The following is a 15,328-nucleotide window of genomic DNA, read 5'->3' as shown; positions in this document are numbered from 1 at the left end:
ATTTACTTAGCTCTCATTTCAAGATTTGATGGAAGTATTGATTTTGATTTGTGCCTTCGTCTAGCCATTACTCCTTTTTTTAATACTAAATTAGGAGGTTGATTTATTTGTGTTGATTCTCCCTAGCCTCAATTTCTAAAATGGTATGAGAGCTCGGGAGGCTAGGTCTAGTTAACTCGGATAGGTGTAGAGTTTCTCCACCATCTTCCCATCCATGTCTCATCAATGCCATTTTCTTGATCAATTTTTACAGCGTCTTTTTAGGTATGTATATTTCAATGAAGAAATAGCTCTAAAGGAAGTAGACCCACATTTTTAAGGCTCGGATATTTCAGCAAGATTTTTTTCCTTGATTAGTTTTTACACATGTGAGTAATGTTATGGTCACATGACCACACACATAGAGAGTGCGAAGTCACATAGATAGTCACGTGGGATACATCATTGAGCTATTTTGTCTCAATGGATTGATTCATGGAATAGATTGATTGATTTGTGCATTTATTTATGATCTCTTTTTGTAATTTATGTTTCTAAATTATCTCGATTATGCAATTATCAGATTGATTATTTATTTTGATCTAGTCTAGCTATTAATTTTCCGTCCTTGCCTGAACATTTTATTTCCTTTCTAGAAGAAAGAAAACAAAACACAGATCTTCGTGTTGTAATGTTGAATTTGATTTGTGGCCTGCCACGGCATTCAACGACTCTTACAAGGTGGATCAATAGAGGCTGAACCCAAAAGAGTAAAAAAATGCCTGGATGATGAACAGGAAGGATGTCCCTTACTTTCAAATTATGATGCATCATCCAACTCCTCCACAACCTCTATGTCCATGCGTATAGTCATCTTATGCACATAGCCTGTCAAATCAGCACAAACAAAGCAGGTGAGTCCAGCTAAAATGTCCACAGCAGAGGATCTTGCTTAGACCCAGTTAACTAACTACATCAAAACCATTAATGACAAGCCAACCAACACCCTGTAGAGAACATACCTCCAGAACCAGCCCACATAGACCATAGGTGAAGCTAATCCTCAGATTAGCAGGCCTAATTCAGCTGGATCTGGAATTAGGAGACAGCACACAGATACAGAGGACTAAGGTTCAGAATTAATACATGAAGCTACTGGCTATCTATAGTAGGTCAGCTATTTATAGTTCACTATATAAGTGATGCCTTGGGTAATTACTCGGTAGCCAGTTGTGCGGCGCACCTCTAATGGTTATGTGCTTGGACTAGAGTTTCTACTCCTGTTGTAGACATAGCTGATCGGAGATAGTCTTGCCAAGGGCCCCTGTGGGTAGGCATTGGTGGTACGCGAGTGCGAACTGGCATGTATCTGCGGTGTGCAACCTTAGCCCCTGGCTCCAGGGTGGATCGAAGTACTGATACTACGGTTGGGTGGTGAGCTTGCTTGCACCCCTTTTATTTGTTTCTCCAATCTTGTGTTGGATTGTGTTTACGAGATCTTGGTTAGACAAGCCTGGAAGGACTTGGTATCAGAGCGACCTAAACGTGGAGACTACAAAGGTTTGCTTTGTCTTTTATGGTTTATCTCGGGTCGGGATTCCCAAGTATTTCTCTCAGCACCTTAGTTGATTTTTTGTCTCATCAAAATGTATGCTTTCTAGGGTTACTGCCAAGTAGATGTATGTAGATTCTGAGAGGGGGGAAATAGGAGACGCATGTGTATAGGAATGTGTAAACTCTTGTTCACTTTGGTCAACCCTCTGAGTGCTGTGCTTCATGTAGAGAAACACGTGGGCAAGGGAAACCTGGATGTGCAGCCATAGGCTGTATTCAGCATGTGCGAAACATGACAGCAGGGCTGTAGGCACCAGCCACATTGTGGGACCAGTTGTGCAGCAAAACAGCCCAATTGTTGGTGCAGCACAGAGGTCTGGTCAGCGCAACAGAGGGAGAGAAACGACAGGCGGACAGATGCGGCTGCTTCTGTGCGCTGGTAAAGTAAACAGCCGGATGCTTCTAGGCACTGACACAACCAGGCAGCCAGAAAAAGCTAGGTAGTTTTTTTTTTTTTTGGGGAATGCGGGCGGGGGGGGGGGGGGGGGGGGGGGGGGGGGGGCGGGTTGTTCCCTAAAAAGGATTAAACCAAAAAAGCATCTTGGTTTTTTTCACAAACCACCTGTTTAAAGAAAGCATCTTGTTTTTTTTTTCGGCAAACCACCTTTAAAAAAAGTATACTTGGCCATTTTTTGGGGGGTAAGAAAGAGGCACCCAGTTTTTTAAGCAAAAAAACATTATATGTTTTTTTTTTAAAAGCTTGGGTGGCACCCTATATAATAGAGCACATAGTCCCTATTAAACCATCAAACAGTGAAATTTCCTTACGTTCGGCATGGGACAAAATAGCGAGGAGCAGACTTCAACTGGTGAGTGGTTGTACACGAAAGTCTCAGATTTTAACCTTAAGTTCATAGTTTTTTCCCTCGCTTTTCTGAAAACTCAGCATCAGTACACGTCCATTTTCATGTTTTTTGGCAGTGACAGTGATACACCCTAGTTTTTTTTCTCTTCCATCTCTCATACCCTTTGTGACACCCCAGCCCCTCTCCTTTAACGATAATTTGTCGATCATGAGTGGGAACTAGAAGATACAGGACGGGCAAATGTGTTACATGCGGAAGCTCTGGGAGTCTTCTTTCAGCCCTAAACACATCCTGGAACATGCTGATGCAAAAACGCATGCAGAAGAGAGAGAGAGAGAGAGAGAGAGAGAGAGCTGAGTATTCAGTATATTCTTATATAGTACAAAAAGGTAGTACAATTCTGCAGCCATACGCTGCCTTTAGGAAAGGGTGTGTAGCCTAGTCTATGCCTAAAATCATGACCCAGTCCAGGCTGGACTGAATAGTCCAAAATGATGAGCCTTGTTGCCTTTCATGGGCTTGGGAATAACCAATTGGACTAGCCGACTGCTGGTCGGCCAGGTCCTGGACAAAATCCACATGATATACTGCAGCCAACAGGTCCTCTACTAATCAAGTGCTAGCCGACATCAACCCCTTGTCCACTATCAAGCATGCCTTTGCCAAAGCAGCACTACATGCTCAAAATTATGGTTCTGATCTGTCATTATCTTGTTGCCTCTTCAAGATTAGCTTGGGATTACCCTTGCACATGTCTTGTACATAACATCCCCCTCTGCTAAACTTGATGACGGGATTCCAATATGTGTTCTTGGATGACTGTCATCATCCCATTCTCTATTTCCAAAGTCCCTCCGTCATCCTTCCCTCTGACAACCTTTTCACTGAACACCAGGCCCGGTCCCCAACTCCACTCCGACTCTAATGAAGATCTATGCATCTGTTCCATCCAATCCCCTTTCCATTCCTACCCTGTCTCTGAACACTGTCTCTGGTCTTCTTTCCTGAGTATTCAATCTGGCACTCCACCCCTTGAAGGATCAACCTCCTCAAGAACCGTTGCCTAAAAAGCCTTTCCTAGTATGCCCCAAGTGGCACCCGAATTACAGGACTGCCATTCCCTTGGGCTTTGTGGAACACCACCAACCAACCTCCTGGGAATTCTTCCATGTCTTGTGTTCCTTGCCTCGGGCCTCGTACCTGTGCACTTTCCTATACCTTGGACCTACGCACCTTCATCTGGGACTGAATCATTGTTTAGCCTTGTTGAGCCTGATGCTTTGATACCAATGTTACATGCGGAAGCTCTCAGAGTCTTCTCTCAGCCCTAAACACATCCTGGAACATGCTGATGCAAAAACACATGCAGAAGAAAGAAGAGAGAGAGAGAGAGAGAGAGCTGAGTATTCAGTATATTCTTATAGTACAAAAAGGTAGTACAGATTCTGCAGCCATAGGCTGCCTTTAGTAAAAGGTGTGTAGCCTAGTCTATGCCTAAAATCATGACCCAGTCCTGGCTGGACTGAATGGTCCAAAATGATGAGCCTCGTTGCCTTTTATACGCTTGGGAATAACCAATTGGACTAGCCGACCGCTGCCAGGTCGTAGACAAAATCCACATGATGCAGCCGACAGGTCCTTTGCTAATCAAGTGATGGCCAACAGCAACCCCTTGTCCACTATTAGGCATGCCTTTGCCAAAGCAGCAACACATGCTCAAAATTCTGGTTCTGATCTGACTGTATCTCGTTGCCTCTTCAGGATTAGCCTAGGATGAGCCTTGCACATGTCTCGTACATGACATGTTGGCGAACCTTGCCATGATACTAAGCTTGGCCACCATACCAGCATGGTGGAAGAGGAGGAGATAGTTGTGGTCGAGAAAGCTTGAGGTAACTACTCTAAGGAATCAGGGTAGTGAGATGACTAATCTCCAAAAGGAGATTTCTACATTGCATCAGCACTATTCTACGAAAGGTGGTGGCTAGTACTCCCGCACCTGCAGGGCATATTTCAGCGGCTCCATTCTTTACCCCAGAGATCTTTTCAAGGGAGAAGAAGGAGAGAACCCAGGAAGTGATTGATGCATGGCTAAATCGATGGAATATCCATTTTGAGTTCCATCTTGTCCAAGATGCTGAGAAGATTTACATGGTAAAGGGCCTCCTCAAAGGGAAAGCCTTGGCATGGTGAAGAGAGCTTCCGAACAAGCCTACAGCTTGGGCTAGTTTCGAGCAGATGTTCAAGGATGAGTTCCTCCAGGCAGAGGATGAGTATGACATAGTATCTAGGTTTACAAAGCTGGATATGAAGACCATGTCCTTTGGCACCTTTTCGCACAAGTTTAGAGAGTTGCAGGAGAAAGCAATGCATATGGATGTGGTCACCTTGCTTGGTTTTTTTAACGGGGATTGTCCCCTGATCATAAGAGGAACAATAATTGCAAAACAGTTGAGAATGCTATACATTTTGCAAAGATTTATGAAGAAATAGCCAGCAAGAGTAAGAGTCACCATCCGCATAAAAGTGACCTACTAATAAATCAAGCATAAAAGGTTGAGCTACCGTTTCCTTTCGCCTCAAAAACAAAAAAGCTCAAGCACCTCCGAACCAAATTCCAAACATAACCGTAAGTTTCGGTTTCTTCGAGTCAACCCAATTCCAAGAAGACTCAAAGGACCGAGCAAAGCCTCCATAACATTTGAGAGAGCGAGTGTTTTACTTGTGGCCAGACAAGCCATTGGAAAGGGAGCTACCCTCGAGCAAAAAAAAAAAAAAAATCCTAAGGGAGCTCACTTGACCAAGATTACAGGTAACCTGAAGATTACTTCCATTCATACCAAAGTTTACTATTCTAGTAAAGGGGTAGGGGGCCCTTCAGTAGGTAATTCGGGACCCCATACAGTGTATAGATTCTATCTCTCTCCCTTTAAATCTCTTAAAGTTTGAAGTCATAAAAGTGAGACTTGTGTGACTAGATCCTTAATTACGAATACTTCCGCTGCATGTTACATTGGTATCAGATTCAGCTTGTCCACACACAACGCATCCTAGCATGAGGGCATCCTTGGATGGTCAAATTGCGTTCCGGCACAACCACCGACTTCAACATCATGTCTACAGAGGAGAGTACACATCAGCCAGAAGACGTTTCCCCCGAAGGAGACCTTGCTCTTCCGACTACCGCAGATACCATAGCTCTACTCTCAGAGCTCAGAACCAGCTTCTTATGGATCGTCTCCAACTTTTGGAGGCAACAGTAGCACGACCACCTCCACCTCCACCTCCAGCAACCCCCAACTACATCTCCCTCTTCTTTCAGATGGAACAACAAAGAAGAGAAGACGAGGTTCAACAGAGAGAAGAAAAAGATGAAGCTAAAGCAAGAAAGCAACAAAAAGTAGACAGACGGGACTATGAGGAAGCCCAACCGGCGTCACGCTGAACTTGCCGCTCAAGAGCACCAACGAGAGCTCAATCGAGAATGTATGTTACTCAAGCACCAAAGGGAAAAGGAGGCCATGCATCTAAGATATCAACACCTCTCTTCAGTTTCCCCATCCTTAGGTGCCACCAGCCACCAACCCACGACATCGACTACCGTCATTCGAACTCAACCAAATTTTAGTAAGTATGATGGTAAGTGTAATCATTTAGCAGTTAATCAATTCATTCATCAATTTACTGCTCATTTTCCTTTAGCTAGGATTACAGATCCGTAGGATAGAGTCCACGTAGCCGCTCCCCACCTTACGGGTGAGGCAATCACTTGGTGGCAACATTGGTCTAGTCTTCATACAGACTAGACCACAGGTATTACAGCTTTTAGCTAGGACACATTTGTTCACGACCTAAAGACCAAATTTCTCCCTCCCCAGTATATGACCAGCCTGGCACATGAGTTCTATGGACTCGGACAGAGCGGGTCACTTCTGCTTCAATTTTTCGGCAAGGTTACAACTTTAGCACAACAGATAGGGTTATCTAAGCAGGCCAAGATGGATCAATTCATTCGTGGATTAGATCCTAATATCCGGTTCACAGTTCGTAACTTTGAACCCAGTACCTATTACCAGACTTTGACCTTGGCTCAAAATGAAGAAATGAAGATGAACCGAGGCAAGCCTACGCAGTCGTCACAGTCCAAAACCAAACCCCGATAGCAGCAATCTACTGCGCAGCCACGGAAAGGTAATGCATCTTCTAAAGATGCTAAGAAGGACGGCGGTAATAGCTCTAGGTCATGGAGTAAGAAGGATAAGGAATCCAAGCCTAAGAAAACCCCTAAGGAAAAGGCTAAAGCAAGCATTACTGGAGGTTATCTTCTTCCAGAGGAGCAACAGAAATACCAGTCAAAAAACAAATTTTTTTTCTATCATACCATCAAGCATAGTATGAAGGATTGCCACAAATGGCAAGCAAAGCAAGCCTCCAAAGCTCCTTCTACCACAGTTGCCGCAGCATCTCCAGCTCATCCGGTCCCACCTACTACCACAAATGCAGTTCAGTTTTTACCTTCTATGCATACTATACCATCCCTGGTATTTGATGCTAAGCAGGAGGGTGAGAGCGATGTTGCACAGAAATGCCTCATCCGAACTTATGGCTCTGCCAAGGACTGACAGTTTGTAATTCTATTCGACATGGACAGTTATGAGTGAATGGGAGAGAGATAATTAGGGTTAGGTTATTCATGTAGGAGACATACACAGAGAAGCAAGGGAGAGAGAGAGAGAGAGAGTTGTGGGGATAAGTCAACTCATGGGAAATAGCATGAGTGTGTGACTCTCCTATCACACATGTATATTGCACTAGTACACATAGTGCACTTAGTACATTAAAAGTACTAAGTGTACTATGTACTATAACTTATGGGCTTGTACACACTATAAGGGTGGGCATAGTGCCTTTACCCCAACAACCTCCCACTTAAAGGCAAAGTGCCCTTAAGTAAAGGAAAAGAAAAATCAGCATGTACATGATAATATACAAGGCCATATCAAGGCTGAAACTGGCCTCATCCAATGCCCATCAAGTGTCTGCAATGAGCAAATCGCTCCGGAGGCAAACTCTTTGTCAACAGATCAGCCGGGTTGTCATCCGTATGAATCTTAACAAGCTGAATTTGCTTGTTCTCTATCACCTCTCTGATGAAGTGATACTTCACATCCACATGCTTCGTCTTTGCATGAAAGACAGGGTTCTTTGCCAACTGGATGGCACTCTGACTGTCACAATGCAACAATGGAATATCCCCTGTATAACCCAAATCAACCACTAACCGAGATAGCCATAATGCCTCCTTGCAAGCCTCTGTGGCTGCAATATACTCGGCCTCTGTAGTAGATAAGGCTGTGCACTTCTGCATCCTGGATATCCATGACACAGCACCTCCTGTGAATGTAAACACATAACCGGTAGTAGACTTCCGGTTATCTGGATGACTAGCATAATCCGAATCCGTGTAACCATGCACTAATGCATCCTGTTTGCCAAAACAAATGCACAAATCCTGTGTGCCCTTCAGGTATCTCATGACACCTTTCACTGCTTCCCAATGCTTCTTGCCAGGTTTAGCCATGTATCTAGAAACTACTCCCACTGCAAATGCAATGTCCGGCCTAGTAGCAACCATGGCATACATAAGACTGCCACAAGCTGAAGCATACGGAACCTTGGCCATATCAGCCCTGTCTCTATCCGACTATGGGCTGTCCATAGCACTGAGTTTCATATATGGAGGCAAAGGAGTACTAGTCTTCTTCCCCCCGTCCATATTGAACCTCTGCAAAACTTTGCCAATGTATTCCTTCTGAGACAAATACAACACATGCTGATTTCTGTCCCGGAGTATCCGCATACCCAAGATGTGATTTGCATCACCCAAATCCTTCATATCAAAGGTTTCATGCAGCCTCTGCTTCAAGGCATCCATCTCCTTACGAGATTTCCCGGCAATCAACATATCATCAACATACAAGATGAGGATCAATAGACTGCCATCCAAAGCTTTCTTGGTGTATAAGCAGTGATCTATGTCACTTCTCCTGAATTTCTGGGATTTCATGAATGTATCAAATTTATGATACCATTCTCTTGGTGCCTGTTTGAGCCCATAAAGACTCTTTTTCAGCTTGCATACAAGCTTCTCCTTTCCACTTACTGCATAACCCTCTGGCTGTTGCATATATATCTCCTCATGGAAATCACCGTGAAGAAAAGCAGTCTTCACATCCATCTGAATCAAGTCCAGATCATCATGCGCAACCAAAGCTAACACAGCTCTAAGTGTAGTCATTTTGACCACTGGAGAGAAGATCTCATCAAAGTCCACACCATATTCCTGCTTGAAGCCCTTAGCCACTAACCTGGCTTTGTATCTTGGCTTTGCATCTGGTGCAACTTTGAGCCTGTATACCCACTTGCATGGCAAAACCTTCTTGCCTGCAGGCAAATGCACCAACTTCCATGTTCCATTTTTGTGCAGAGAATCCATCTGTGACTTCATGGCACGCTCCCAAAGAGCCTTGTCTGCCCTCTGTAAAGCCTCCTTATAACATGAGGGCTCCCCACAGTCAATGAGCATCAAGTAGTCAACCCCTGGAACAAACCTGTCAGGGGCTCTGGAGGGTCTTGTGGACCTCCGTACCCAATGACCATCATTTGCAGGTTGCTGTCCAGCCTGCATATCACCCATTGGTGGCTCCTGTTCCATGCCATAAGGCTGAAATATCATGCCCGGTATCTCCTCTAGCTGTGGTATATCCATAGGGATATCTTCTGCCATCTCTGGTTGTCCATTTGGACCATTTTCAACACCATTTAAGGGCTGGTTTTCCTGCTGTAATGGCTGATTTACAGCCCTTTGTTGTTGTCCATGATGTCCATCATCATCAAAGATGACTCTGCCAGGCTCCTGTTGCCTTGCAGGCTCCTTATACATGCATGTTTCATCAAAAATGACATCATTGCTGCGTATAATCTTTTTATTCACGGGATCCCAAAGTCTATACCCCATTTCACCTCTGTCACCATATCCTAGGAATATGCATTTGTGAGACTTAGGATCAAGTTTGGTGCGCATTTCCCTGCGTATGTGCACGTACGCAACGCAACCAAACACTCTCAAGTGCTTGTATGACGGAGGCTTCCCTGTCCATACTTCCTCTGGCACTTTCCCACCAAGCCTCGTGTTAGGTGACCTGTTTATAAGATGAACGGCTGTCATAACAGCTTCAGCCCAAAAACCATGAGGTAACGCAGCATGTGACAACATAGAACGGACCTTCTCCTGAATGGTCCTGTTCATCCTCTCTGCTGTCCCGTTTTGTGGAGGATCATAAGGAGTAGAGAGCTCCCTCTTGATGCCTTTAGCATCACAGAAGTCCTGAAACTGTTTGGACATATACTCTCCACCATTGTCGGAACGCAAAGCCTTCAGTATTTTGCCAGTTTGATTCTCAACAAGAGCAACAAACTTCTCAAACACTGAGAATGTATCACTCTTCAAACGAAGAGAATAGACCCACACCTTGCGTGTGGCATCATCAATAAAAGACACAATATATTTTGTCCCTCCCAAAGAAAGCTGAGGCATCTCACATACATCTGTATGCACAAGCTCTAACTGAGCATCTTTCTGTCCAAGAGCTTTCTTGTGGGGGCACTGCAGTTGCCTGCCATATATACAATGCTCACAAAACTGAAAACTTGAAAACTTTAGAGAAGGCAAGTAACCCAAACGAGACAATTGCTCCATTCCTTTGACACTCATGTGTCCCAACCGACTATGCCACAGAGAGATTTCTGGCAGCTCGGTTGCATTTACATTAGCATGGTGACAAACACCTGCATGCATGAAATAAAGAGTGTCCACCTTAGAGCCTCTGGCAACAACCAGTGAGCCCTTACAAATCTTCCACTTTCCACGACCAAATGTGGTAACATAATCAGCATCATCAAGCTGTCCAGTAGAAAGCAGGTTCTTCTTGATCTCAGGCACATGCCTGACATCATGGAGCATACGCTGTGAGCCATCTGAAAACACAAGCCTCACATCACCTCTGCCAAGAATCTTGCATGCATGGTTATCACCCAAATAAACCACTCCTTCATTGCCAGCAGTATACCTGACAAACAAGTCTCTGCAACCTGTGACATGAAAGAAGGCACCTGAATCAATGATCCATGAGTGCATACCATGACCACCTGTAAGAAGTGAATGGGCATCAAGTGAAGACGTAAATAGGACCTCATCCTCACTGCCACCTGCATGTGACACATTGATTTCTTCAATCTTGACTCCACTTTTGCCCTTTGGCTTTACATCTTTGGCTTCATCTTTGTCTTTGTCTTTGCCTTTTCCCTTTTCTTTTTGATCATTTTTCCATTTGTAGCATTGCTTTTTAATGTGTCCCTTCTTGCCACAATAATGGCATTCCAAATCCTTTTTGGAGCGAGACTTGCTCCTTCCCCTTTCTTGGCTTTTTCCCCTTTGCTGGGATCTCCCACGTGCATTCATTGCATTGGACTTTCCAACAGAGTTGTTTTTCCTGTTCATCTCTTCTTGAAGAAGAGCACCCTCAACATCTGCATATGACAGCATAGCATGCGAATTGCTAGTGGCTGTCCTGAATGTGTCCCAACTCTCTGGCAAAGTGCATAACAAAAAAGTGGCTTTGAACTCATCGTCCATTGCCAACTTTTGATTAATGACCTAGCTGACAATATCATTAAACTCATTTAGATGGGCTGTCATAGACGCCCCTTCCTTCATCTGAAGACCTATGAGTTTCTTCAACCAATACACTTTGCTTGAGGCACTTTGTTGGGCATACAAGTCCTACAATCTCTGCCACATTCCCCAAGCTGTCTTCTCTTCACGAATGCTGAAAAGTAATGAGTCTGACACAGACAACATGATAGTAGATCTTGCCAGCTCATCCATATCTTCCCACTCTTCAGCAGTAAGAGAAGCGGGCATTACACCCCTTTCTTTGATAGGCTTGTGCTGCTTCTTCTGGAGCAACACATTATAGCACTGGGTTTGCCAAATATCATAGTTATGTGAGCCTTCAAGCTTCTTGATGTGAAGCAATGAAGAGCTCTCACCTGTGGTTGCCATAGCAATATGCAACCTGTCAATGCCTGACTCCCTGCAAAATGTGCAAACACTGCACCAAAAGCACACAAAGTGCTTACAGTTGTTCTCCCAAGCTTTATCTCCCACTGCGGAAGCACGAATGCAACTTTACTCCCACTTTATGTGATGAAATCACCAAAATCTGGTTGCTGCAGATTTAGGACAGCACCTTAAATGTGCTCTGTTGCCCTTCCAAAGTACTGTACAGGAGTACTAAGTGCTCACCAATGATGTACCAAACCTGTACCAACAAGTACAGCAGCTGAAATTGAACCTTTTCCTCACTCAAATCAGTGTACAGCCATGCCAAAACTTGCACAAAGCTGTGCCAAATTTGTACCAGCAAGTACAGTAGCAATAAATGCTCTCCTGGCTGTCCAAATGAGTGAAAATCAGACTTTTACAGTCTCGAACACTGCATACAACAGTTCCGAACAGAAATTGGGCAAAAGCCCCTTGACTGCAAGCTGATTTCTGAGGATTCAAGGCATAAATGTCTTGCCTGCTGCTTTGCCAAGCTTAACGAGCATAAAATCTTGAAAAGCCCTTTGATTTAAGATCAATTGCTGATCATACATGGTACATTGACGCACATGAAGGCATCCAGAGTGTTCGCGATGCTTCCCCCTGGCCACATATACATCCAATACATGAAAGCCCCTTGATTTACAGGCACATTGAGTGCTTGTCAGGCATCAACAAATTACCCAAAGCATCAACTGCGAGTGCCTGCATGCAAATCAACCAAATCGGCACAAAAGCCCCTTGATTTGCACTGCAATTTGCTGCAATTTTGCCCAAATGTGCGATTTCTCACATCATACAGCATGTATGACTGCTTAATTGCACAATTACATCAAAAGCCCCAAATTTCGACATCCAATTTCCTGCAAATTGATCCTGATTGTGACCAATGTCACCCAATTTTGCCAATTTTGCTCAGAAATTGAGCAATTCGGCACCTGTACCTGCTCAATTGATTGAATTGATAAGAAATTCCCAAAATTGAAGGCAAATACCTCTTAATTTTGAATTTCTCTGAGATTTGCAGGCTGAATTTCTGTTGATGCTGTTGCAGAAATCTGATGCAGAAAGGGGGGGACGCTTCTTGCTGATGTTGATGTTGATGCTGATGCTCCTGCTGCCAGTTCGAACGAATGGGTGGTTACACTGCTACAGCTTGTGGATCCATGCTCCAGGGTGTTGGCTCTTCTCTGCTGCTGCGTATTGGGCTGGAAGTCGTAGATTGCAGGACTTGATTGGCTGCGCACCAGGTTGCGTTGGAGTCAACTTGTAAGCGCACACACACGTCAACTTGAGTTGGGTGACGTGGAGCGAGGCGACATAGGCCGCCTGGTGACGATGAGGCGGGCTTTGGCGGACTGCACCAATGGGTGACGTGGAGCTGAGCGCCGCCCGCCAGCGCTACACGGCTCACCGAAACTAGCAACTATAGGGGCTCGCTACGGGTCCTCGCTCACGCCCAGCAGCCAGCCTACGCCCAACGCCTTGCGTGTGATTCAGCGCAGAAGTGGCTGCCCGCCACCTTCTCCTTCCGCCCACCTGACTGCTGCCTTGTGGTTCGCTTGGCTGCTGCGACCTTCTATGCCATCGCTCCCAGCTGCCTTCGCCGCCTCCGCCTGAAAGCCAGCCAACTGGACCTCCTCCGGCCTCACTCACTCACTGCACGCCTCACAGAAATCTGATAGAGCCGTCCAGCAGTGAACTAATGGAGGCGGTGCCTAAAATGATGGCAAATCTACCGAGGCCGTTGTCCATCTCCGATTTGTCGCCGTTCCCAATGCATGGCTCTGATACCAGTTGAATGGGAGAGAGATAATTAGGGTTAGGTTATTCATGTAGGAGACATACACAGAGAAGCAAGGGAGAGAGAGAGAGAGAGTTGTGGGGATAAGTCAACTCATGGGAAATAGCATGAGTGTGTGACTTCCCTATCACACATGTATATTGCACTAGTACACATAGTGCACTTAGTACATTAAAAGTACTAAGTGTACTATGTACTATAACTTATGGGCTTGTACACACTATAAGGGTGGGCATAGTGCCTTTACCCCAACAATGAGGACGCCATCTCTCCCTAGTTGGCTAACAAGATGAGCTGCACATTAGTGCCATATCACTCGGATGTGGACGGATTCACACCTGGTCTCCGCACCCACATATCTCAAAAGGCATAGCAGTTTGCCTTTGAAGTTCAAAAGGCCTCATCCAACGAGATTTCATTGTCTCGCCTCTTCTGGGGTGTGACATGATCTTAGGAATCTAGTGGTTTCGTCAATATGATCCTTTTCCTAATTGGGGACAAGACACTTTTACTATCTATAAAGGTTTTCCTGAGCCCGTCATGATTTGTGGAGATAGAAGCATTCGTGGCATCCCATTGATTTCGCACCTCCAGGCCCGATGAGCTATCTGTAAGGGAGAAGAAGAAGCACTACTTTGTGTTCGTGCTCAGCCACCCTCTATCTCATCAGCAGTAACTATCTCATCTTTAGTCCCGCAGTTAGTAGCAGACCTCTTGTCTAGACATCAGGACATTATGCTTAGGGACCATCTCCCACCCAGTCTCCCTCCATCACGTCCTGAGGACCATCATATCGATTTGGTCCTTGGATCAGAACCTCCTAGCAAGTTCCCCTATCGTCTTTCCAAGACTTTAGAGGGTGAGCTAGAAAGACAGTTATCTGAGCTCCTCCGAGCCAGATTCATTCGGCCTTCTTCCTCACCATTCGCTACACCCATCCTATTTGTCCAAAAGAAGGACAAGTTTGCACGCCTTTGTGTAGACTACAGGGCAAACTCACCATTAAGAATAAGTTTTCTATGTCAAGGATTGAGTACATTTTGGAGCGTTTTGACGGTGCAAAAATTTTCACTAAGATCAATCTCAAGAGTGATCACCATCAGGTCCGCATTTTCGAAGCTGACATTCCAAAAACAGCTTTTCAGACAGAGCATGGTTACTACGAGTTCGTAGTCATGCCTTTTGGGCTTACCAATGCACCCGCAACCTTCAATAAAATGATGTCCAGGATTTTCACAGTCCTCATTGGTAAGTGTGTCTTCATCTTTCTTGATGACATACTTGTATTCTCAGCCATTTTGCGGAGCAACATGAGAAAGATGTGGAGAAAGTCTTGCAACTTTTGCAAGATAATGGGCTCTATATAAACGCCAAAAAGCCTATCTTCAGCGTTAAAGAGGTTCAATACTTGGGCTATATCATCGGTTCCAATGGGATTCGTTTGGACCCCTCAAAGGTTCAAAAGATCTTGGATTGGGACATCCCTCAGACCCCATAAGGTGTACAGATTCTATCTCTCTCCCTCTAAATCTCTTAAAGTTTGAAGTCATAAAAGTGGATTGCTAAACTCGCGAAACTCAAGATACAAAAGGCGGTGTGAGACTTGTGTGACAGGATCCCTACTTCCACTGCATGTTACAACTTTCCTAAAAACTAAGGAAAACCGTCCCAACTAGGAGATTCACAAGGTTATTGATGTGCTTAAGCTAAAAGTCTTACCAATCCACTAGCCAAGCATCTACCAAATTTTGGGAGACTTCAACGAACAATTTGGAAAAAAATTTCCTTGCAAGTCAACTACTTGTGCAAATTATCCACAAACTCGGTTTGAGAATCATATGGCTATTTGCTAGTGAAAGAGGACTAACCAACCCAGCTTTGCATCTCAAAATACTTGGCTTCAACAAGAGTACCCTGAACCTTCTCTTCGTACTGAAGGACAAGGAAAATTCGACTCCG

The 15,328-nt window shown here is 44.7% G+C and overlaps 1 protein-coding gene across 2 annotated transcripts in view; it reads right to left on the bottom strand.

The window, feature by feature from the left end:
* Positions 1-663: 663 nt before the first annotated feature.
* LOC147633831 (protein disulfide-isomerase SCO2-like) overlaps positions 664-15,328 on the bottom strand; it is a 30,510-nt gene continuing 15,845 nt past the window's right edge. The window contains exons 3-4 of one of the 2 annotated variants that reach the window (XM_086804496.1): positions 793-867; positions 664-691 (exon numbers count right to left, since the gene is read on the bottom strand). In XM_086804496.1, the coding sequence (XP_086660622.1) occupies positions 800-867 (68 nt within the window). In that variant the 3' untranslated portion in view covers positions 664-691; positions 793-799. Of the gene's footprint in view, positions 868-15,328 lie in introns of both variants that reach the window. The other variant, XM_086804495.1, reaches the window with a different exon arrangement.

This window comes from Cibotium barometz, chromosome 11 (assembly GCF_041138505.1).
Source record: "Cibotium barometz isolate CiBa-2024 chromosome 11, ASM4113850v1, whole genome shotgun sequence".
Lineage (NCBI taxonomy): Eukaryota > Viridiplantae > Streptophyta > Polypodiopsida > Cyatheales > Cibotiaceae > Cibotium > Cibotium barometz.
This window is presented reverse-complemented; position numbering and strand designations above follow the sequence as displayed.